Genomic DNA, 26,584 nt, shown 5'->3' with positions numbered 1-26,584 from the left:
GTCTGGATTACTGCAACTCGCTGTTGGCTGGGCTCCCTGCCTGTGCCATTAAACCCCTACAACTCATCCAGAACGCCGCAGCCCGTCTGGTGTTCAACCTTCCCAAGTTCTCTCACGTCACCCCGCTCCTCCGCTCTCTCCACTGGCTTCCAGTTGAAGCTCGCATCCGCTACAAGACCATGGTGCTTGCCTACGGAGCTGTGAGGGGAACGGCACCTCAGTACCTCCAGGCTCTGATCAGGCCCTACACCCAAACAAGGGCACTGCGTTCATCCACCTCTGGCCTGCTCGCCTCCCTACCACTGAGGAAGTACAGTTCCTGCTCAGCCCAGTCAAAACTGTTCGCTGCTCTGGCCCCCCAATGGTGGAACAAACTCCCTCACGACGCCAGGACAGCGGAGTCAATCACCACCTTCCGGAGACACCTGAAACCCCACCTCTTTAAGGAATACCTAGGATAGGATAAGTAATCCTTCTCACCCCCCCTAAAAGATTTAGATGCACTATTGTAAAGTGGCTGTTCCACTGGATGTCATAAGGTGAATGCACCAATTTGTAAGTCGCTCTGGATAAGAGCGTCTGCTAAATGACTTAAATGTAAATGTAAAATTTGATTTTTTTTCAAAACTCTGTCTATAGTGGAAATGCTGACTGACAGAACTGATGTTTGCGAAGATATTGTTGTCATTTATGATTGCACTTTGGATCTCTATTAGCCTGATGGAATTGTTGACTATGACCATGTGGCAAATGTCTTGTTCTTGCTGATGGCTGCTGACTGCTGCTCTGCCACCAGCATGAGGTCGTTGTGCAGTCCTATATATGACATGTAGAGCTGCTCTGCCACCAGCATGAGGTCGTTGTGCAGTTCTATATATGACATGTAGAGCTGCTCTGTCATCAACATGAGGTCGTTGTGCAGTCCTATATATGACATGTAGAGCTGCTCTGTCATCAACATGAGGTCGTTGTGCAGTCCTATATATGACATGTAGAGCAGCTCTGTCATCAACATGAGGTCGTTGTGCAGTCCTTTATATGATATGTAGAGCTGCTCTGCCACCAACATGAGGTCGTTGTGCAGTCCTATATATGACATGTAGAGCTGCTCTGTCATCAGCATGAGGTCGTTGTGCAGTCCTATATATGACATGTAGAGCAGCTCTGTCATCAACATGAGGTCGTTATGCAGTCCAATATATGACATGTAGAGCTGCTCTGTCATCAACATGAGGTCGTTGTGCAGTCCTATATATGACATGTAGAGCAGCTCTGTCATCAACATGAGGTCGTTATGCAGTCCAATATATGACATGTAGAGCTGCTCTGCCACCAACATGAGGTCGTTGTGCAGTCCTTTATATGACATGTAGAGCTGCTCTGCCACCAACATGAGGTCGTTGTGCAGTCCTATATATGACATGTAGAGCTGCTCTGTCATCAACATGAGGTCGTTGTGCAGTCCTATATATGACATGTAGAGCTGCTCTGCCACCAACATGAGGTCGTTGTGCAGTCCTTTATATGACATGTAGAGCTGCTCTGCCACCAACATGAGGTCGTTGTGCAGTCCTATATATGACATGTAGAGCTGCTCTGTCATCAGCATGAGGTCGTTCTGCAGTCCTATATATGACATGTAGAGCTGCTCTGTCATCAGCATGAGGTCGTTGTGCAGTCCTATATATGACATGTAGAGCTGCTCTGTCATCAGCATGAGGTCGTTGTGCAGTCCTATATATGACATGTAGAGCTGCTCTGTCATCAGCATGAGGTCGTTGTGCAGTCCTATATATGACATGTAGAGCTGCTCTGTCATCAGCATGAGGTCGTTGTGCAGTCCTATATATGACATGTAGAGCTGCTCTGTCATCAGCATGAGGTCGTTGTGCAGTCCTATATATGACATGTAGAGCTGCTCTGTCATCAGCATGAGGTCGTTGTGCAGTCCTATATATGACATGTAGAGCTGCTCTGTCATCAGCATGAGGTCGTTGTGCAGTCCTATATATGACATGTAGAGCTGCTCTGTCATCAGCATGAGGTCGTTGTGCAGTCCTATATATGACATGTAGAGCTGCTCTGTCATCAGCATGAGGTCGTTGTGCAGTCCTATATATGACATGTAGTGCTGCTCTGCCACCAGCATGAGGTCGTTGTGCAGTCCTATATATGACATGTAGAGCTGCTCTGTCATCAGCATGAGGTCGTTGTGCAGTCCTATATATGACATGTAGAGCTGCTCTGCCATCAACATGAGGTCGTTGTGCAGTCCTATATATGACATGTAGAGCTGCTCTGCTACCAGCATGAGGTCGTTGTGCAGTCCTATATATGACATGTAGAGCTGCTCTGTCATCAACATGAGGTCATTGTGCAGTCCTATATATGACATGTAGAGCTGCTCTGCCATCAACATGAGGTCGTTGTGCAGTTCTATATATGACATGTAGAGCTGCTCTGTCATCAACATGAGGTCGTTGTGCAGTCCTATATATGACATGTAGAGCTGCTCTGTCATCAACATGAGGTCGTTGTGCAGTCCTATATATGACATTTAGAGCTGCTCTGCCATCAACATGAGGTCGTTGTGCAGTCCTATATATGACATGTAGAGCTGCTCTGTCATCAACATGAGGTCGTTGTGCAGTCCTATATATGACATGTAGAGCTGCTCTGCCATCAACATGAGGTCGTTGTGCAGTCCTATATATGACATGTAGAGCTGCTCTGCCACCAACATGAGGTCGTTGTGCAGTCCTATATATGACATGTAGAGCTGCTCTGTCATCAACATGAGGTCATTGTGCAGTCCTATATATGACATGTAGAGCTGCTCTGTCATCAACATGAGGTCGTTGTGCAGTTCTATATATGACATGTAGAGCTGCTCTGTCATCAACACGAGGTCGTTGTGCAGTCCTATATATGACATGTAGAGCTGCTCTGCCACCAACATGAGGTCGTTGTGCATTCCTATATATGACATGTAGAGCTGCTCTGTCACCAACATGAGGTCGTTGTGCAGTCCTATATATGACATGTAGAGCTGCTCTGCCATCAACATGAGGTCGTTGTGCAGTCCTATATATGACATGTAGAGCTGCTCTGCCACCAACATGAGGTCGTTGTGCAGTCCTATATATGACATGTAGAGCTGCTCTGTCATCAACATGAGGTCGTTGTGCAGTCCTATATATGACATGTAGAGCTGCTCTGTCATCAACATGAGGTCGTTGTGCATTTCTATATATGACATGTAGAGCTGCTCTGCCACCAGCATGAGGTCATTGTGCAGTCCTATATATGACATGTAGAGCTGCTCTGTCATCAACATGAGGTCGTTGTGCAGTCCTATATATGACATGTAGAGCTGCTCTGCCACCAACATGAGGTCGTTGTGCAGTCCTATATATGACATGTAGAGCTGCTCTGCCACCAACATGAGGTTGTTGTGCAGTCCTATATATGACATGTAGAGCTGCTCTGCCATCAACATGAGGTCATTGTGCAGTCCTATATATGACATGTAGAGCTACTCTGCCACCAACATGAGGTTGTTGTGCAGTCCTATATATGACATGTAGAGCTGCTCTGCCATCAACATGAGGTCATTGTGCAGTCCTATATATGACATGTAGAGCTGCTCTGTCATCAACATGAGGTCGTTGTGCAGTCCTATATATGACATGTAGAGCTGCTCTGCCACCAACATGAGGTCGTTGTGCAGTCCTATATATGACATGTAGAACTGCTCTGTCATCAACATGAGGTTGTTGTGCAGTCCTATATATGACATGTAGAGCTGCTCTGTCATCAACATGAGGTCGTTGTGCAGTCCTATATATGACATGTAGAACTGCTCTGTCATCAACATGAGGTTGTTGTGCAGTCCTATATATGACATGTAGAGCTGCTCTGTCATCAACATGAGGTCGTTGTGCAGTCCTATATATGACATGTAGAGCTGCTCTGTCACCAACATGAGGTTGTTGTGCAGTCCTATATATGACATGTAGAGCTGCTCTGCCACCAACATGAGGTCGTTGTGCAGTCCTATATATGACATGTAGAACTGCTCTGTCATCAACATGAGGTTGTTGTGCAGTCCTATATATGACATGTAGAGCTGCTCTGTCATCAACATGAGGTCGTTGTGCAGTCCTATATATGACATGTAGAACTGCTCTGTCATCAACATGAGGTTGTTGTGCAGTCCTATATATGACATGTAGAGCTGCTCTGTCACCAACATGAGGTTGTTGTGCAGTCCTATATATGACATGTAGAGCTGCTCTGTCACCAACATGAGGTTGTTGTGCAGTCCTATATATGACATGTAGAGCTGCTCTGCCACCAACATGAGGTCGTTGTGCAGTCCTATATATGACATGTAGAGCTGCTCTGCCATCAGCATGAGGTCGTTGTGCAGTCCTATATATGACATGTAGAGCTGCTCTGTCATCAGCATGAGGTCATTGTGCAGTCCTATATATGACATGTAGAGCTGCTCTGCCACCAACATGAGGTCGTTGTGCAGTCCTTTATATGACATGTAGAGCTGCTCTGCCACCAACATGAGGTCGTTGTGCAGTCCTATATATGACATGTAGAGCTGCTCTGTCATCAGCATGAGGTCGTTGTGCAGTCCTATATATGACATGTAGAGCTGCTCTGTCATCAGCATGAGGTCGTTGTGCAGTCCTATATATGACATGTAGAGCTGCTCTGTCATCAGCATGAGGTCGTTGTGCAGTCCTATATATGACATGTAGAGCTGCTCTGTCACCAACATGAGGTCGTTGTGCAGTCCTATATATGACATGTAGAGCTGCTCTGTCACCAACATGAGGTTGTTGTGCAGTCCTATATATGACATGTAGAGCTGCTCTGTCACCAACATGAGGTTGTTGTGCAGTCCTATATATGACATGTAGAGCTGCTCTGCCACCAACATGAGGTCGTTGTGCAGTCCTATATATGACATGTAGAGCTGCTCTGTCATCAACATGAGGTTGTTGTGCAGTCCTATATATGACATGTAGAGCTGCTCTGCCATCAGCATGAGGTCGTTGTGCAGTCCTATATATGACATGTAGAATTCACAAAGAGATCATGTTACAGATAGTGTATTGTATTCAAATTGTGCTGTGTTACTGTATTACTATATATTCTGCATACATATCTTACAGTACATTGTGATTTTCAGACTTGCATTTACCTTTACAATAGTTGCTGTATTGTTTTGAATGAGATGCTGTAACAAAAGTAAATAACAAGTACATATTTACCTGTTTTCCCTACGGAATGTTTGCACAATTGATGACACTGTGGACCTGTTTACATTAGGCTGTACTCTCCGACCAGCCTCTTCCATTGTCAGACCATGGTTTATAACACTGTGGACCTGTTGACATTAGGCTGTACTCTCTGACCAGCCTCTTCCATTGAGTCCCTCTTCCACAGGGACTCTTACTCTATGCCTTCTACCTCTTTCTCTTTTATGTCTTCCCCTAACACCACCACCACGCATTCTTACACATCTTCTTATTTCTCTTCCACGAGCATGTAGCTACTGTTCAGAGTTGTGATGTTCCTCCATGTTCACACATGATAGTGATTGTGCTGTGTGCAAGCTCCATATATATGCTTCCAAACTTGATTGGTTGATTTGTAAGATTGTGATTCCTCTTTCATTACTATGTCACCTGGCAGGTAATTTGCCAATTTTAGCAGACCTTACAAACATTCCATGTCATTGATATTTATTGAATATACATGTATGTCTGACTGATTTTGATCATTGAATGGATCATTTTGCATGTGATGGTTCACAGTGAAATCATGTTTAGAAGTTGTGGAAGAGTATGACAATTTCACTGAGAATCAACTCATCAGTTTTGATCAGCCATGTGCATGTAGTTATTGTGCAAATTGTAGACAATTGTACTTAATCTTTTGCACGCGTGCCCAAACACGTAATTTGCTTAAATTAATAAGAAATTCAAATCTGGTGTTAACAAGATACTAATTGTTCAGAGATTTGAACTTATTGCTTTGAAAAAATATATTCTCATTTGAGAATTGAGCCAAAGCTATTGAGAAAAACTGTAAATCACACAGGCATAGATACCATTTAAATCACACAGAGACAGGCAGAGATAGCCTTTAAATCACACAGAGACAGGCAGAGATAGCCTTTAAATCACACAGAGACAGGCAGAGATAGCCTTTAAATCACACAGACAGGCAGAGATAGCCTTTAAATCACACAGAGACAGGCAGAGATAGCCTTTAAATCACACAGAGACAGGCAGAGATAGCCTTTAAATCACACTGAGACAGGCAGAGATAGCCTTTAAATCACAGAGACAGGCAGAGATAGCCTTTAAATCACACAGAGAGACACAAATAGCCTTTAAATCACAAAGAGACACACATACACTACATGACCAAAAGTATGTGGACACATGCTCGCCGAACATCTCATTCCAAAGTCATGGGCATTAATATGGAGTTGGTCCCCACTTTGCTGTTATACCAACCTCCACTCTTCTGAAGACTTTCCACTAGATGTTGGAACATTGCTGCGGGGACTTGCTTCCACTCAGGCACAAGAACATTTGTGAGGTCAGGCACTGATGTTGGGCGATTAGGCCTGGCTCGCAATCAGCGTTCCAATTCGTTCGATGGGGTTGAAGTCAGGGCTCTGTGCAGGCCAATCAAGTTCTTCCACACTGATCTCGACAAACAACTTCTTTATGGAACTTGCTTTATGCACGGGGGCATTGTCATGCTGAAACAGGAAAGGGCCTTCCCCAAACTGTTGCCACAAAGTTGGAAGCACAGAATTGTCTACAATGTCATTGTATGCTACAGCGTTAAGATTAGAGGTCGACTGATTAATCGGAATGGCCGATTAATTAGGGCCGATTTCAAGTTTTCATAACAATCGGAAATCGGTATTTTTGGGCACCGATTTGCCAATTAAAAAAAGAATTATAATAATATTTTTATTTTATTTATATACCTTTATTTAACTAGGCAAGTCAGTTAAGAACACATTCTTATTTTCAATTATGGCCTAGGAACGGTGGGTTAACTGCCTCTTTCAGGGGCAGAACGACAGATTTTCACCTTGTCAGCTCTTGCAACCTTACAATTAACTAGTCCAACGCAATAACAACCTGCCTCTCTCTCGTTGCACTCCACAAGGAGACTGCCTGTTACGCAAATGCAGTAAGCCAAGGTAAGTTACTAGCTAGCATTAAACTTATCTTACAAAAAACAATCAATCATAATCACTAGTTAACTACACATGGTTGATGTTACTAGATATTATCTTGCGTGTCCTGTGTTGCTTATAATCTGACTGAGTATACAAGTATCTAAGTATCGGACTTAGCGGTGGTAGGCAGAAGCAGGCGCGTAAACATTCATTGCCAGCAGCTCTTCCTTGTGCGTCAAGCATTGCGCTGTTTATGACTTCAAGCCTATCAACTGCCGAGATGAGGCTGGTGTAGCCGAAGTGAAATGGCTAGCTTGTTAGCGCGCACTAATAGGGTTTCAAACGTCACTCGCTCTGAGCCTTGTAGTAGTTGTTCCCCTTGCTCTGCATGGGTAACGCTGCTTCAATGGTGGCTGTTGTCGTTGTGTTGCTGGTTTGAGCCCAGGGAGGAGCGAGGAGAGGGACGGAAGCTATACTGTTACACTGGCAATACTAAAGTGCCTATAAGAACATCCAATAGTCAAAGATATATGGAATACAAATGGTATAGAGGGAAATATTCCTATAATTCCTATAATAACTACAACCTAAAACTTCTTACCTGGGAATATTGAAGACTCATGTTAAAAGGAACCACCAGCTTTCATTATGTTCTGAGCAAGGAACTGAAACGTTAGCTTTCTTACATAGCACATATTGCACTTTTACTTTCTTCTCCAACACTTTGTTTTTGCATTTTTAAAACCAAATTGAACATGTTTCATTATTTACTTGAGGCTAAATTGATTTTATTGATGTATTTTATTAAGTTAAAATAAGTGTTAATTCAGTATTGTTGTAATTGTCATTATTACAAATAAATGAATAAAAATGGGCCGATTAATCGGTATGGGCTTTTTTGGTCCTCCAATAATCGGTATCAGCGTTGAAAAATTATAATTGGTCGACCTCTAGTTAAGATTTCCCTTCAATGGAACGAAGGGGCCTAACCCGAACCATGAAAAACAGCCACAGAACATTATTCCTCTTCCACCAAACTTTACAGTTGGCACTATGCACTGGGACAGGAAGCTTTCTCCTGGCATCCACCAAACCCATATTTGTCTGTCAGCCTGCCAGATGGTGAAGCGTGATTCATCACTCCAGAGAACACGTTTCCACTGTTCCAGAGTCCAATGCCGGCGAGCTTTACACCACTCCAGCCAAAGCTTGGCGTTGTGCATGGTGATATTAGGCTTGTGTGCGGCTGCTCGGCCATGAAAATCAATTTTATGAAGCTCCTGACGAACATCCATTGTGCTGACGTTGCTTCCAGGGGTAGTTTAAAACTTGGTAGGGAGTGCTGCAACCAAGGACAGACGGCTTCAGCAGTCAGGGGCCCTGTTCTGTGAGCTTGTGTGGTCTACCACTTCGAGACTGAGCCTTTCTTGCTCCGAGACTTTTCCACTTTACTATAACAGCACTTACAGTTGACCAGGGCAGCTCTAGCAGGGCAAACTGGCTTGTTGGAAAGGTGCCATCTTATGACAGTGCCGTGTTGAAAGTAGAGGTCGACCGATTAAACGGAATGGCCGATTAATTGGGGCCGATTTCAAGTTTTCATAACAGTCGGAAATCCTCTCTCCCTTCCTTTCCTCTCCTCTCTCCTTTCCTCTCTCCCCTCTCCTTTCCTCTCTTCTCTCCTCTCTCCTCTCCTCTCCTCTCTCCTTTCCTCTCCTCTCTCCTTTCCTCTCTCCTCTCCTCTCCTCTCTCCTCTCCCCTCTCCTCTCCTCTCCTCACTCTGCTGCTGTGGGGTGACTCTTGTGTTTCTCTCACCAGCCCAAATCCCCCATTAAGGCACTCCAGGGGATACACACACACAAACTGACTGGCTAATCACCTAAGTGGTCACTATTTCACAACACACACACACACATACACACACGGCACGGCAGCTTCCTCCTCTGTGGTCCACAGAGACAACAGACAGGCTCATGGGAAGACTCCTGTGGGGCTTTGAAATTAAAAGCCATTATCACTACCTGTGACCACACGTCTGGTGAGACACACTGTAAACAAACCTCAAACACAATACCGCTTTGTCATGGCTCATACTACAAATACCAAAATTCAAACAACTGTAAAACTACAATACACATATGCTACTTACTGACTTTATTTGAGTCAATTGGAGATATTATTGAATAATACATTCATATGGATTTTGGGACTTCCTCTCTACCATTCTTTATCATAAGAATAGCCTGCAACACAATATTCAAAAAGTACTGCACTTCAAAATCTGTTAGCATGTATTCCTGCGTCTAAGTGTTTGTGACTGACATTTAGAGGCTGATAACATAACAGGCCTCCGGCTACACTCACCAACCCCAGAGAACACTCTCAGGAGATTGACACCTACAAAAAGCTTAATAGAAAGGGGGAGAATTGCTATTGACATTTCTCCCAAAAGAGGTGTGATCCGCAAAACAGGTTTCTGTGAGAGCAGGGTGTCAATAACACTTTCTGCATATGAGCTCGTCAGCTACCTACCGCCATTTAACGATCAATTAGGAAAATCATCATTAGGGGTGGTTATACTAAATGTACTGAGGAGGTCCAAAATGGAAGCCATCCAAAGGAACATATTGCAAATAAACATAAATAACTTGTGAAAGAGACATTTTCATAATCAGATTTTTTTTTTAACATTCTGATGAATAGGTTCAAATTGGGGGGTGGGGGGGGACTACCACAGAGAAAAACATCACATGAAAAGAGAGCTGGAGCAGTATAGTCAAAAGAAGAGAAGGGTGGGAAAAATATCCCTGCGCTACAGAGACTGGAGCAAGACAACACTAAGCAGAGTTAGGAGCTGCCTGCCACAACCACATGGAACAACAGAACAATTGCGGCCCAGAATGTAGCAGTTTACGGGTTTAGCCACTTTTAGCCTGTTAAAACGTAACTTATTACAACTGTGAGTGTTTTAGAGACATGGTTTTCATTTCAGGAGGAGAGATGAACGACCAATACCCAGACTACCACGGCATTTACATTCACTTCAATTGTCTCTGGATTGGATGGAATAAAAAACATTTGACGAGCCACCTCTGTTTTGGGTTTCAATACGAGAGGCGTTGGCGTCTTTCCCGCTGTTTAAGGTCTTTAAATAATGGAATACCTGCAGGAGAAATAGATTCCCTCAAACTGTTTCCTCTGGTTCCGAGCGTTGAAATTACCATTGAAAACACAACCCAAATTGTGGACTGTAGCTTTAAAAAGCTCAGACATAACATAACAAAGCCACTTTAATGCCCTCCATCCATGTTCAGTGTGCCAGCCAGCACATCTGACATAGCTATTGGCTACCATGTGCCACCTCTACGCATGGCATACATCACCAAACCACGCTATGTACACAACAATGTGAAGTCACTCAGCCCTTAGTTGGCATCCACGACACAAGAGGGTAAAAAGAATGTCTGCATCCCAAATCACACTCTATGCCCTAAATAGACGCACATCAAGTAATTCTGGAGAATCTCTGGCTTCCACAGTGACAGTAATTGGCGAGAGAGCCCTTATGAGAAATTTGCAGTGCAAACGTTTTCCGGGATAATCCCATCTTGTTTGCATCTGGCCCGTCATCATTATGGATGAATACAACACACATGTAAACACAAAGTATAAGGATGAGAAACCCCATAGAGAAAACCACTGAAAACTAACCTCATTATTTACAGTGCGTGTTGTATGAGAAGCATATTACATTTTCCGGTGATTAACAGTGAGATACATTACTTCAATCTGTATTATCTTTACCATTCACAACACAAACAGGAACATAATTTATAGTCTTTTCAAATAGCAGTGTTGTCAAATAATTGAGGAATATGAATAATAGTTTGTTAAAGTCTTAAAGATCTTCACTCAGGTCTCAGTGGGTTCATAACAGCACTGTTCTCCTCTACTACCGAGAACACACTTCAATCACAAGCCCTGAATTAAATAAATTGACTAAATGAAGTGAGTGAAATAGGAAATGTGTATTTCATAGTTGAGCTATGAGCATTACTGCTGTACTCCTGGTATGAAGTATTGGAAACCAGTGGAGTGGAACTGGGCAAGCCATGAATGCAAAATACATTCTCTACTCTAACTGGCTGCACCTCACACAGACACAGACACACGCACATTAACACACACACACACACACACACACACGCACATTAACACACGCACACACGCACACACACACACACACTTACACAATATCAGTGTGTTCTTCACAGTGTGTAGCCCATCTGGTCCAAGTTAAGTGTAACATAGAAAGCTCATTCAGATATAGTGAGTGTAGATGAAAACTTGGCACGGCCGACCCCCCACTCTCCCTCTCCTCCACTCGCCCTCTCCACTGATTTCACGTCTAGACATCATATTGGAAAATGGCTCGCACACCACAAATACAGAAGGAATGCGGCAGCAGCACAGATTATACTACAGAGGAGAAAATGTACCCTGTTTTGGATAGAAGGGTATACAGTGGGGAGAACAAGTATTTGATACACTGTCGATTTTGCAGGTTTTCCTACTTACAAAGCATATAGAGGTCTGTAATTTTTATCATAGGTACACTTCAACTGTGAGAGACGGAATCTAAAACAAAAATCCAGAAAATCCCATTGTATGATTTTTAAGTAATTAATTTACATTTTATTGCATGACATAAGTATTTGATACATCAGAAAAGCAGAACTTAATATTTGGTACAGAAACCTTTGTTTGCAATTACAGACATCATACGTTTCCTGTAGTTCTTGACCAGGTTTGCACACACTGCCACAGGGATTTTGGCCCACTCCTCCATACAGACCTTCTCCAGATCCTTCAGGTTTCAGGGCTGTTGCTGGGCAATGCGGACTTTCAGCTCCCTGCAAAAATGTTCTATTGGGTTCAGGTCTGGGAGACTGGCAAGGCCACTCCAGGACCTTGAGATGCTTCTTACGGAGCCACTCCTTAGGTGCCCTGGCTGTGTGTTTCAGGTCGTTGTCATGCTGGAAGACGCAGCCACGACCCATCTTCAATGCTCTTACTGTGGGAAGGAGGTTGTTGGCCAAGATCTCGCAATACATGGCCCCATCCATCCTCCCCTCAATACAGTGCAGTCATCCTGTCCCCTTTGCAGAAAAGCATCCCCAAAGAATGATGTTTCCACCTCCATGCTTCACGTTTGGGATGGTGTTCTTGGGTCTGCACTCATCCTTCTTCTTCCTCCAAACACGGCGAGTGGAGTTTAGACCAAAAATCTCTATTTTTGTCTCATCAGACCACACAACCTTCTCCCATTCCTCAACTGGATCATCCAGATGGTCATTGGCAAACTTCAGCTGGGCCTGGAAATGCGCTGGCTTGAGCAGGGGGACCTTGCGTGCGCTGCAGGATTTTTTATTTTTTGGAATTTTACCCCTTTTTCTCCCCAATTTCGTGGTATCCAATTGTTGTAGTAGCTACTATCTTGTCTCATCGCTACAACTCCCGTACGGGCTCGGGAGAGACGAAGGTTGAAAGTCATGCGTCCTCCGATACACAACCCAACCAAGCCGCACTGCTTCTTAACACAGTGCGCATCCAACCCGGAAGCCAGCCGCACCAATGCGCCGGAGGAAACACCGTGCACCTGGCCACCTTGGCTATCGCACACTGCACCCAGCCCGCCACAGGAGTCGCTGGTGCGCGATGAGACAAGGACACCCCTACCAACCAAGCCCTCCCTAACCCAGGCGACGCTAGGCCAATTGTGCGTCGCCCCACGGACCTCCCGGTCGCGGCCGGTTACGACAGAGCCTGGGCGCGAACCCAGGGACTCTGATGGCACAGCTGGCGCTGCAGTACAGCGCCCTTAACCACTGCGCCACCCGGGAGGCCTCGCTGCAGGATTTTAATCCATGACGGCGTAGTGTGTTACTAATGGTTTTCTTTGAAACTGTGGTCCCAGCTCTCTTCAGGTCATTGACCAGGTCCTGCCGTGTAGTTCTGGGCTGATCCCTCACCTTCCTCATGATCATTGATGCCCCACGAGGTGAGATCTTGCATGGAGCCCCAGACCGAGGGTGATTGACCGTCATCTTGAACTTCTTCCGTTTTCTAATAATTGCGCCAACAGTTGTTGCCTTCTCACCAAGCTGCTTGCCTATTGTCCTGTAGACCATCCCAGCCTTGTGCAGGTCTACAATTTTAACCCTGATGTCCTTACACAGCTCTCTGGTCTTGGCCATTGTGGAGAGGTTGGAGTCTGTTTGATTGAGTGTGTAGATAGGTCTCTTTTATACAGGTAACGAGTTCAAACAGGTGTAGTTAATACAGGTAATGAGTGGAGAACAGGAGGGATTCTTAAAGAAAAACTAACAGGTCGGTGAGAGACGGAATTCTTACTGGTTGGTGATCAAATACTTATGTCATGCAATAAAATGCAAATGAATTACTTAAAAATCATACAATGTGATTTTCTGGATTTAGTTTTAGATTCCGTCTCTCACAGTTGAAGTGTACCTATGATAAAAACGACAGACCTCTACATGCTTTGTAAGTAGGAAAACCTGCAAAATCGGCAGTGTATCAAATACTTGTTCTCCCCACTGTAGGTGGAGTAGGTCTATGTTGGTGGTTACGTCACTTAACTGTAATGGAAAACTAATTCCAGCATGTTCTAAAATATACCCTCAGTGTTTCATTGATGACTAATCAGGTTAATATGGCTGGCTGTGTTGGGGAAACAGAATCAAGTAGAATCAGTTTAATATGGCTGGCTGTGTTGGGGAAACAGAATCAAGTAGAATCAGTTTAATATGGCTGGCTGTGTTGGGGAAACAGGACCAAGTAGAATCAGTTTAATATGGCTGGCTGTGTTGGGGAAACAGAATCAAGTAGAATCAGTTTAATATGGCTGGCTGTGTTGGGGAAACAGAATCAAGTAGAATCAGTTTAATATGGCTGGCTGTGTTGGGGAAACAGAATCAAGTAGAATCAGTTTAATATGGCTGGCTGTGTTGGGGAAACAGGACCAAGTAGAATCAGTTTAATATGGCTGGCTGTGTTGGGGAAACAGGACCAAGTAGAATCAGTTTAATATGGCTGGCTGTGTTGGGGAAACAGAATCAAGTAGAATCAGGTTAATATGCTGTTTTGGGGAAACAGGACCAAGTAGAATCAGGTTAATATGTTGTTTTGGGGAAACAGGACCAAGTAGAGGAACCTGAGAATGTGTATCAAGCCAAGGCTGAATACAGACACGCACACATCATGGGCATCACACACACTGAATACAGACACGCACACATCATGGGCATCACACACACTGAATACAGACACGCACACATCATGGGTATCACACACACTGAATACAGACACACACACATCGTGGGCATCACACACACTGAATACAGACACGCACACATCATGGGTATCACACACACTGAATACAGACACACACACCATCGGCATCACACACAACCTGGATACAGACACACACCATCGGCATCACACACAGTCTGAATACAGACACACACACCATCGGCATCACACACAGCCTGAATACAGACACACGCCATCGGCATCACACACAGCCTGAATACAGACACACACACCATCGGCATCACACACAGCCTGAATACAGACACACACACCATCAGCATCACACACAGCCTGAATACAGACACACACACACCATCCGCATCACACACAGCCTGAATACAGACACACACACCATCGGCATCACACACAGCCTGAATACAAACACACAGACCATCGGCATCACACACAGCCTGAATACAGACACACACACCATCGGCATCACACACAGCCTGAATACAAACACACAGACCATCGGCATCACACACAGTCTGAATACAGACAAGGAGGTTATAGTAAAGGTCAAACACGAAAACTGATGTGGTTTCATTGACTTTGTCAGAAGAACATTGCATACAATAATTAATATACAGGGTCTGAAGGCAAAATGAAAAAGACTTGACAGACAGATAGACAAAGTCGGACGCGAATGGAGAGGATGAAATTGAGAGCGAGATAGAAACATTGACAGAGAGTAAACGAGGGAGACGCATATTTAAACGGACATCTGACTGACAGAGACACATTGACGTGGACAAAGAATTTGCTCAGACAGAAAGAGAGAGAGAGAGAGAGAGAGAGAGAGAGAGAGAGAGAGAGAGAAAAAGAGAGAGTAAAAAATAGAGAGAGAGATTTGTGAAAGAGAAAGAAAGAAAGAGAGATAGAGACAGTCTATGTGACTGCAAGGTGATATAGAGCATTTTAACCCACCAGGAGGAACTGGGTGAACTCTCCATAGCTGAGGTGCTTGGTCCTCTCCATGCCGAAGTGCAGCCGCATGAACTCAGAGTCCCAGTTAAAGGGGATGTGCTGATGGTTTGTAGTTTGGCTGAAGACCTGCTTCACGTCCTCTGAGGAGAGACGAGACGAGCACCTTTAATGAAATCAGTCCCCTTTTCATTCAGACAATGTTGACAGACTACTGTAGATGGCTGGTTAGCTGTAGCATTGCGTCACAAGACTCGGTTACTTGCAGACATGGTGGACATTGTTGTGTATTATGTCAAAAGGTATTATTTTGTATCAAGTCATTGGAATGATCATTGACCAGGTTTTAAGAGATTTCATATTAGAAAAGTATGTGTTTATAACGATGAAAGTTACAGGTTCCTGAAGCCACAGGGCTCAACAACGATGACGGATTGACATCTGATGGAAGCATTAGACAGTACTGTAGGCATACTGTAGCTATAAAATATGTGAAGCTATGTGATTACACACTTTTTAAATTCTGTGTCAGCCAATAGAGGTAATGTAGGTGGGAGACACTGAACACCAGCCCAAATGATTACACCCTTATCAGAGAAACCAAAACAAACAGAGCCAGAGGAACCTGCTCCTTATTATGCCACGAAACCAGAAACCTGTTTCAAACCTGCTAGTATGTATCAGTGTAACTAAGAGGGGAATAAATAACTTAAAGAGAAATGAGAGAGGGATTTGGGCCGCACACTAGAAATATGGAGTGTGATTTTCCCCCCAGTCAGGGCCTACCTTTTGGAACAAGACAGCTCCAGCAGGTTTTACACTTTAATGAGGCAATAAAAATGCTGCATTTACTCAACAGTGTAACACTGCAGTGCCATTCCCCATTCCAGACCTGCCGTTTATATTATCAGCCTTTATGGACCTGTCAACACCCAGGCAACCTTTTATCCTCTTTTTTTATCTCTTTGGCTGCAGTACAATCCCATTTTAACATGCATTCATGTCACGGTTTGTGGAACTCTATTCCAACAAATTATGGATGTATTTTTATGAAACACTAAGAAATAACAGTGTATTCATCCCTTCATGTAAAAATATATGTTTTTCCGTGTTCACGTAATATAAATTACACAGGTTACTAACAAACAAGAAAAGAGAGTACAAAAATGTTCTGAAAATAAATAAGAAATCAGAACAAGCCATTGATGTTGAAAAACAAACTGTCTTTAATGCAGCTAAGCCGCAGCAATGAATGCTTTTAATAAGTTATAAAGGAGCGACTTGTTATAGTGGTTGAGATGGAGAAGGCCATTTCATCTAATGAAAAAGCAAAGAGAAAAGAGAAAATGATGGAATGGATCACAATAAAGTGACTTTGACAAGACCATAATCTCAGACACAGGTTAAAATGGTAGCAGAACATGAGGTACAGACAGCAGTGTATGGGCATGTGAAATATTTGACTTCTTATTGCATCTCCTAGCGTAGCCACAGTAGCATGCAGGTAGGCTATATTCATTAACCTTTCAGAAGGCAGAAAAACAACAGACCTTTCAATTACTAAACCAGATACACCAAGCCACAGATAAATAGTCTAATTGAGCTTTTAAAATATGAAAATTAACATATGTGCATATATAATGAACCACAATGATCTTACTCCCTGCCGACGAGCAACAATTAGAATGGAATTTAGTTTCTCTCTGTTTGTGCCCAAGATATGTGTGCTGCATTTCAAATCAGTCCTAATGTGCTAATGTGGCACACCTACAGAAGGCAAAATTAGGGTTGTTTAAATCAATTAGGGAAATGTGAAATGAGCAACACGTACAAATGTCTCCTCTTCTAACCTCTGGGCTCGGAGGCTTCTGGGTAATGGTGCCAATCACATACACACTCCCCTCCTCTCCGACAGACATGTCTTCTCCCCCTCTACCCCTCCACCCTTCCAAAACCAATATCTGTCATCCTGTCATCTCCATAGGGGTGCTTACACTGTCACCTTCATAGGGGCTAAGGTTACTGTCATTGACTCTGATGGTTATGTGTGACAATATAATTTTTTTGTCATTTTGAGAGAGTAAAACATATTTTATTATCAACTTCTTCCAAAATAACAAAATGTCCAATGAAATTCACTTTCAGTAAATAAAAGACCTCACAGTGTACTAAGAATTCTTCCTTCACTTACATATTAAAAGCCTAGCTATAATTTGTAAGTCGCTCTGGATAAGAGCGTCTGCTAAATGACTTAAATGTAATGTAAATGTAAGTGTAAACACTTTGTACTTCAACGGTCACCTGCATATCACAGGTCTCACAGGTCTCTTATATGTCACAAATCATACCAGGGGATTAGAGGGTTAGAGCTAAAATAGAGCTGTCAATCAAACCAGAGGGAAGGTTACGTACCGTAGGTGGCTGCTCCTTTGCCAGTCTTGTCAAACAGCAGGAAGGCGACCATGTAGAGAGCATCTGGAGCACACAGGACCGACTCAAAAGCCACAAACTCCTGGAAGGAGATCAACCTGAAGGAGAGAGAGAGAGAGAGAGAGAGAGAGAGAGAGAGAGAGAGAGAGAGAGAGAGAGAGAGAGAGATTAGAGGGAGAGAGAGTGAGAGAGAGAGACTGTTGTGTTGATGGTATCCTCAATGAAATGATAAAGTATACAGACCACAAATTCCAATCTGCTATAATTAAACTCTTTAACATCATCTTTAGCTCTGGCATCTTCGACAATATTTGGAACCAAGGAATAATCACCCCAATTCACAAAAGTGGAGACGAATTTGACCCCGATAACTACCATAGGATATGGGTCGACAGCAACCTTGGGAAAATCCTCTGCATTATCATTAATAGCAGACTTGTACATTTCTTCAGTGAAAACAATGTACTGAGCAAATGTCAAATAGGCTTTTTACCAGATTACCGTACGACAGACCACGTGTTCACCTTGCACACAATAATTGACAAACAAACAAACAAAACAAAGGCAAAGTCTTCTCATGCTTTGTTGATTTCAAAAAACCTTTGACTCAATTTGGCATGAGGGTCTGCTATACAAATTGATGGAAAGTGGTGTTGGGGGTAAAACATACGATATTATAAAATCCATGTACACAAACAACAACAGTGTGGTTAAAATTGGCAAAAAACAGGGATGCAGCTTAAGCCCCACTCTCTTCAATTTAGATATCAACGAATTGGCAAGGCCACTAGCACAGCCTCCAGCACCCGCCTCACCCTACTAGAATCTGAAGTCAAATGTCTACTGTTTGCTGATGATCTGGTGTTTCTGTCCCCAACCAAGGAAGGCCTACAGCAGCACCTAGATCTTCTGCACAGATCCTGTCAGACCTGGGTCCTGACACTAAATCTCAGTAAGACAAAAAAGGTCCAGTTCCCAGGACCACGAATACAAATTCCATCTAGACACCGTTGCCCTATTGCACACAAAAAGCTATGCATACCTCGGCCTAAACATCAGCGCCACAGGTAACTTCCACAAAGCTATGCATACCTCGGCCTAAACATCAGCGCCACTGGTAACTTCCACAAAGCTATGCATACCTCAGCCTAAACATCAGCGCCACTGGTAACTTCCACAAAGCTATGCATACCTCAGCCTAAACATCAGCGCCACTGGTAACTTCCACAAAGCTATGCATACCTCGGCCTAAACATCAGCGCCACTGGTAACTTCCACAAAGCTATGCATACCTCGGCCTAAACATCAGCGCCACTGGTAACTTCCACAAAGCTATGCATACCTCGGCCTAAACATCAGCGCCACTGGTAACTTCCACAAAGCTATGCATACCTCGCCTAAACATCAGCGCCACTGGTAACTTCCACAAAGCTATGCATACCTCGGCCTAAACATCAGCGCCACTGGTAACTTCCACAAAACTATGCATACCACAGCCTAAACATCAGTGCCACTGGTAACTTCCACAAAGCTATGCATACCTCGGCCTAAACATCAGCGCCACTGGTAACTTCCACAAAGCTATGCATACCTCAGCCTAAACATCAGCGCCACTGGTAACTTCCACAAAGCTATGCATACCTCGGCCTAAACATCAGCGCCACAGGTAACTTCCACAAAGCTATGCATACCTCAGCCTAAACATCAGCGCCACTGGTAACTTCCACAAAGCTATGCATACCTCAGCCTAAACATCAGCGCCACTGGTAACTTCCACAAAGCTATGCATACCTCAGCCTAAACATCAGCGCCACTGGTAACTTCCACAGAGCTATGCATACCTCAGCCTAAACATCAGCGCCACTGGTAACTTCCACAAAGCTATGCATACCTCAGCCTAAACATCAGCGCCACTGGTAACTTCCACAAAGCTATGAACGATCTGAGAGACAAGGCAAGGGCCTTCTATGCCATCAAAAGGAACAGAAAATTCAACATAACAATTAGGATATGGATAAAAATACTTGCATCAGTTATAGAACTCATTGCCCTTCATGGTTGTGGGGTCTGGAGTCTGCTCACCAACCAAGAATTCACAAAATGGGAGAAACACCAAATTCAGACTCTGCATGCAGAACTCTGCAAAAATATCCTCAGTGTACAACGTAAAACACCAAATAATGCATGCAGAGCAGAATTAGGCCCGCTAATTATCAAAATCCAGAAAAGAGCCAATAAATTCTACAACCACCTAAAAGGAAGTGATTCCCAAACCTTCCATAACAAAGCCCTAACCTACAGAAAAATTAACCTGGAGAAGAGACCCCTAAGCAAGCTGATCCTGGGACACAAACAGACCCCCCAGGACAGCAACACAACCAAATCATGAGAAAACAAAAAGATAATTACTTGATACATTGGAAAGAATTAACAAAGAAACTGAGCAAACTAGAATGCTATTTGGCCCTAAACAGAGACGACACAGTGGCAGAATATCTGACCACCGTAACTAACCCAAACTTAAGGAAAGCTTTGATTATGTACAGACTCAGTGAGCATAGCCTTGCTATTGAGAAAGGCCGCCGTAGGCAGACCTGGCTCTCAAGAGAAGGCAGGCTATGTACACACTGCCCACAAAATGAGGTGGAAACTGAGCTACACTTCCTAACCTCCTGCCATATGTATGACCATATTAGCAACACATATTTCCCTCAGATTACACAGATCCACAAAGAATTTGAAAGCAAACCCAATTTTGATAAACTCTCATACCTACTGGGTGAAATACCACAGTGTGCCATCACAGCAGCAAGATGTGTGACCTGTTGCCACAACAAAAGGGCAACCAGTGAAGAACAAACACCATTGTAATTACACCCGTTCTTATGTTTATTTATTTGACCTTTTGTACTTTAACTATTTGCACATTGTTACAACACTGTATATAGACATAATATGACACTTGAAATGTCTTAATTATTTTGGAACTTCTGTGAGTGTAATGTTTACTGTACATTTTTATTGTTTATTTCACTTTTGTTTATTATCTACTTCACTCGCTTTGGCAAAGTTAACATATGTTTGCCATGAATTGAGAGAGAGAGAGAGAGAGAGAGAGAGAGAGAGAGAGAGAGAGAGAGAGAGAGAGAGAGAGAGAGAGAGAGAGAGAGAGAGAGAGAGAGAGAGAGAGAGAGAGAGAGAGAGAGAGAGAGAGAGAGAGAGAGAGAGAGAGAGAGAGAGAGAGAGAGAGAGAGAGAGAGAGAGAAATAGTGAGAGAGAAGTGAGACAAATAAAAAGGAAGTTGAATGTGAGGCTATCTGGTAAAAGTATACTCAGATGTCATGTTCCACAATGAGAGAGCAGAGAAGGACTATCAGCATCACTAGAACACTTTTTACAGCACTTGTTGTGCAATCATTTAGAGCAGAACTATAGAACACAAGTTTCAACTTATACAACACTGGATGACAAAACCAATTTACAGAACAGCCGATCAATCTATGAAAATCTTGATAAAGGTAGGCTACTTCTCAGCTGAGTGAAATGTCAAACTTAATGAGAATGATTTCATGTCAGTGTTGTGTCTGAGTTGACTGCTATAATGTTGACGGGCAACTTTACACATGTAAAAATGATTTCATATGAAGTTACACATTTCCCCCTCTGCCATGATAAACAGGTGTATATCTATATACAGTGGGGACAACAAGTATTTGATACACTGCCGATTTTGCAGGTTTTCCGACTTACAAAGCATGTAGAGGTCTGTAATTTTTATCATGGGTACACTTCAACTGTGAGAGACGGAATCTAAAACAAAAATCCAGAAAATCACATTGTATGATTTTTAAGTAATTCATTTGCATTTTATTGCATGACATAAGTATTTGATCACCTACCAACAAGTAAGAATTCTGGCTCTCACAGACCTGTTAGTTTTTCTTTAAGAATCCCTCCTGTTCTCCACTCATTACCTGTATTAACTACACCTATTTAAACTCGTTACCTGTATAAAAGAGACCTATCTACACACTCAATCAAACAGACTCCAACCTCTCCACAATGGCCAAGACCAGGGAGCTGTGTAAGGACATCAGGGATAAAATTGTAGACCTGCACAAGGCTGGGATGGGCTACAGGACAATAGGCAAGCAGCTTGGTGAGAAGGCAACAACTGTTGGCGCAATTATTAGACAACGGAAGAAGTTCAAGATGACGGTCAATCACCCTCGGTCTGGGGCTCCATGCAAGATCTCACCTCGTGGAGCATCAATGATCATGAGGAAGGTGAGGGATCAGCCTAGAACTACACGGCAGGACCTGGTCAATGACCTGAAGAGAGCTGGGACCACAGTCTCAAAGAAAACCATTAGTAACACACTACGCCGTCATGGATTAATATCCTGCAGCGCACACAAGGTCCCCCTGCTCAAGCCAGCACATGTCCAGGCCCGTCTGAATGACCATCTGGATGATCCAGAGGAGGAATGGGAGAAGGTCATGTGGTCTGATGAGACAAAAATAGAGCTTTTTGGTCTAAACTCCACTCGCCGTGTTTGGAGGAAGAAGAAGGATGAGTACAACCCCAAGAACACCATCCCAAACGTGAAGCATGGAGGTGGAAACATCATTCTTTGGGGATGCTTTTCTGCAAAGGGGACAGGACGACTGCACCGTATTGAGGGGAGGATGGATGGGGCCATGTATTGCGAGATCTTGAAGATGGGTCGTGGCTGGGTCTTCCAGCATGACAACGACCCGAAACACACAGCCAGGGCACCTAAGGAGTGGCTCCGTAAGAAGCATCTCAAGGTCCTGGAGTGGCCTAGCCAGTCTCCAGACCTGAACCCAATAGAAAATCTTTGCAGGGAGCTGAAAGTCTGCATTGCCCAGCAACAGCCCTGAAACCTGAAGGATCTGGAGAAGGTCTGTATGGAGGAGTGGGCCAAAATCCCTGCGGCAGTGTGTGCAAACCTGGTCAAGAACTACAGGAAACGTATGATCTCTGTAATTGCAAACAAAGGCTTCTCTACCAAATATTAAGTTCTGCTCTTCTGATGTATCAAATAGTTATGTCATGCAATAAAATGCAAATGAATTACTTAAAAATCATACAATGGGATTTTCTGGATTTTTGTTTTAGATTCCGTCTCTCACAGTTGAAGTGTACCTATGATAAAAATTACAGACCTCTACATGCTTTGTAAGTAGGAAAACCTGTAGAATAGGCAGTGTATCAAATACTTGTTCTCCCCACTGTATATCTTTCTATCTCTCTATATTTATATATCTTTCTTGCAATCTTTCTCTCTCTCTCTATCTTTCTCTCTCTTTCCTTCTATCTATCTCTCTCTCTCTCTCTCTCTCTATTTCTCTGTCTATCTCTCTCTCTCTCTGGATGTGTAGTCTGCAGCATGTATGTGTCACTAATATCGTTGTATTTCACTTCTTTATGATATTACTACAAATGGCCATACATCATCTACAAAAACAGGACAAAGATACCAACAGGGTCATTTGAACTCCCATGGGAGCCCCTGGGGACAACGGCGCAATCTAGTCTTAATTCATGCGCGGTTCAAAGTTGCCTGAAGTCCATTATGAATTTCACAAATGGATACAATAATTATGTGGGGTCAGTTCTAATGAGCAATCCCCTGAGCACACATCTCTAATCTATTTCAATTTCCAGGGGAGAGATGATTACATTTTCCTGGCAACTCTAATTAATTTTGTTACTGATGAAATTCAAAGAGGGATTAATTGGGAATCTGTAGGCTTGTAGGTATGCTCTGCTCTGTCTGCCTTGCGGTGTAGAAAAATCGGAAAGAGTAATTGTTTTATTGACTTAGCAAGCTGGCTGTTTTCAAACAGGGGCCTGCTGGTGGGATTTGGGTGGAGGTGCACAAAAGTGCCCTGCTACAAGCTAATATGGGTACAGCTCTTGTGGCTGGAACCATATTAAATGTTGAAAATTAAAATAGGTTGAAACATAAAAACTCTTAAAAATGACCAATTTAGAAGGTCATTTTGTGAGTTACTGTAGACAAACTTCAGAGAAATGCAGGAGAGAGAACAGAGACTGCCTAAAATGCAGTAGGGAAGTGCAGTAGGATTTTTTCTGTGCATCTGTTTAGGTTGGTGAGCATTTCAGTAGTTATGAAGCCATGGATTATGACAATGTTACTGTAACTTGTTGATTATCGGGGGTTGATTATCAGGGGTATTAAGATGACTTTGGGAGATGTGAGAGGGTTCAGGAGGTATTACACACACTATGGTGAATGTGCCAGGGATGAGGATTATGATAGTTGATTAGCATTCCTATGACTAGGGGCTCCCGAGTGGCGCAGCGGTCTAAGGTGCTGCATCTCAGTGCAATAGGTGTCACTACAGTCTCTGGTTCAAATCCAGGCTGAATCACAGCTGGCCGTGATTGACAGTCCCATAGGGCGGTGCACAATTGGCCCAGCGTCGTCCAGGTTTGGCCAGAGTAGGCCATCCTTGTAAATAAGGATTTGATCTTAACTGACTTGCCTAGTAAAATGAATAAAAAACAACTAGAGAACAATTACCTCCAAAAAAAGAGATGCCAGCACGTTGTAATGCAAACAAACCATCTACCAACTAATATGGCATGTGACCAGATTGTACATTGTCTGAGTGCACAAAAAATGCATTTACAAACATGAGACTACAGTATGTGTCCAGGAAATGTAAGATATAAATCACAACATGTGCAGTTAATGCTATACTAAATGGGGAGGATTATTTTTCATTTGAAATCAGTAGCTATTCAATCAATATGATCAGTACATGTGGCCTTTTCTTAGTCCGAGTGAGAGGTGAACAAAGGTTGAAAGTGTATCTCTATACATAAGTAGGTAAACATCCTTAATGTCTTTGTTCGAGGGTGTATATGATGTCTACACTTTTTTGTCATCTTCAGCTGGTAAACACAGCTATCCAGGACCTACAACACTGTTTACAGCATAAACATTTGGGCAGGTTAGGCTGGAGCGACAGCTTTTATCCCTGATAGTAGAGGGGTAAGAGGACACCTTCAATGATCCCCTGTCCCTGCTATTGTCACTGACATCCTTCCACCCAGAGGTGACTTCTGGCTAGCTGACTGGCTGGCTGGCATTCGGGCTGTCTGTCTCGCTAGCTGTCCGGCTGGTGGGCTGGATGCTTTGGGTTCTTCCAAGCAGGCACACCAAAATACACATGTCTGGCTGGAAGGACTGCTATTTTCCCAGCATGCTCTCTTTACAAAGTTTTAACCCCCAAGAGACTTGGGAGGGGTTTCACACTTGGAAGAGTTTTCCATCGAAAAAGAGAGAGGGGAAGGGCAAGAGAGAGAAAGAGAGAGCAAGAGAGAGAAAAAGAAAATGAGATAGAGACAGGGAAGGAGGGAGGCAGGAGAAATCTCTGACACATCTTTCCGACTGCAGCAGGGATGTCTACATAGACAGAAAGGGAGTGTATCTATCTCAGCCAGCCAAGTCTGGGGAGGCTGAATAACAAGAGAGAAAAGTGATTTCAAGGCAGAGAGAGAGAAACTGTGATGGCCGTCAGTGAGTGTATCACCTAATTTACACAGTCACAGAGGGAGGCAGAGAAATGCATTACACTGTTTACGTACACCCAAACCCCCTCTACTCCGAAAAAAAAACAATTACCCCTCCCTGACTTATCTCTGTGAAATGGAATCCTACCTGGGGCAAAAACAGCAGCAAGACGCATTAGAGAGAAAAAAAATTATGCAGTATGCACATCCTGAAAAATACTGTAATTTAAGATAGAGGGAGTATATGAAAATACAATAGACTCTGTAGATTATTTTCTTAGTTTATTTTCTTTCAGGGAGCTCACTCAACAGGTTATTGTCAAAAACAATGTATTTCTGTTTTCTGTGAACATAAAAGGGGGTGTTGTTGACACGCGCAACCATTGTCTGTTCTCTCTTCCCGCGCTAGGCATAATCATCCATCTCATTGTCTAACGGAAATCATAACATCTTTTTAGGGTTCACTAGCAAAAAATAACAAAATACATGGCGACTAACCTACAATGTCAACTGTAAACAAAATGGATGCATTCAAACAAAGGTCTCTGATTTTGTGGCTTTGATCAAACTATCAAACCAGACATTTCTGCTTCCTTGTCATTTCCTATCCCCTCCCCACCACCCCATCACACCAAATGAGGTTTAGATACAGAGACCAAGCCATGGTTTCCTAATAGATTTATCCCTTAATAGCAGTGATGCCGTCGCCATTTATCTGGCTCCCAAATCCACACAATGCAGGAGTGCTGAATGGCACGGGCAATTACAGTGCATGTGTGCAGCCAGCCAGCCTCCACTCCATTTTAAAGCAGGCCTTCATAATGTGAGCAACATGACCGCATGCACTCTGCTCTTTGCTGGAGCCCAGGTGGTTGCCGTGGCAACGCGCTTTTTCTTTTTGACTTACCCTAACATTTTATTGCCCGTCATTATGTATCATTAAAAACATACATATTAATGTAAAAAATAGGGGTGATGGGGGGAGAGGGGGATAAGATGAGATGAATTAGGCTAGCAACAACCAACAGAAGGAAGGGAAC

At 43.4% G+C, this 26,584-nt stretch overlaps 1 protein-coding gene across 2 annotated transcripts in view; it reads right to left on the bottom strand.

The window, feature by feature from the left end:
* Positions 1–26,584, bottom strand: part of LOC118370979 (electrogenic aspartate/glutamate antiporter SLC25A13, mitochondrial-like) — a 129,616-nt gene that overhangs the window by 99,395 nt on the left and 3,637 nt on the right. For both annotated transcript variants that reach the window (XM_052469944.1, XM_052469945.1), the window contains exons 4-5: positions 17,957–18,072; positions 15,548–15,687 (exon numbers count right to left, since the gene is read on the bottom strand). In XM_052469944.1, coding sequence (XP_052325904.1) covers positions 15,548–15,687; positions 17,957–18,072 — 256 coding nt within the window. The remainder of the gene's footprint in view (positions 1–15,547; positions 15,688–17,956; positions 18,073–26,584) is intronic.

The sequence above is a fragment of the Oncorhynchus keta genome, chromosome 19 (assembly GCF_023373465.1).
Source record: "Oncorhynchus keta strain PuntledgeMale-10-30-2019 chromosome 19, Oket_V2, whole genome shotgun sequence".
Lineage (NCBI taxonomy): Eukaryota > Metazoa > Chordata > Actinopteri > Salmoniformes > Salmonidae > Oncorhynchus > Oncorhynchus keta.
This window is presented reverse-complemented; position numbering and strand designations above follow the sequence as displayed.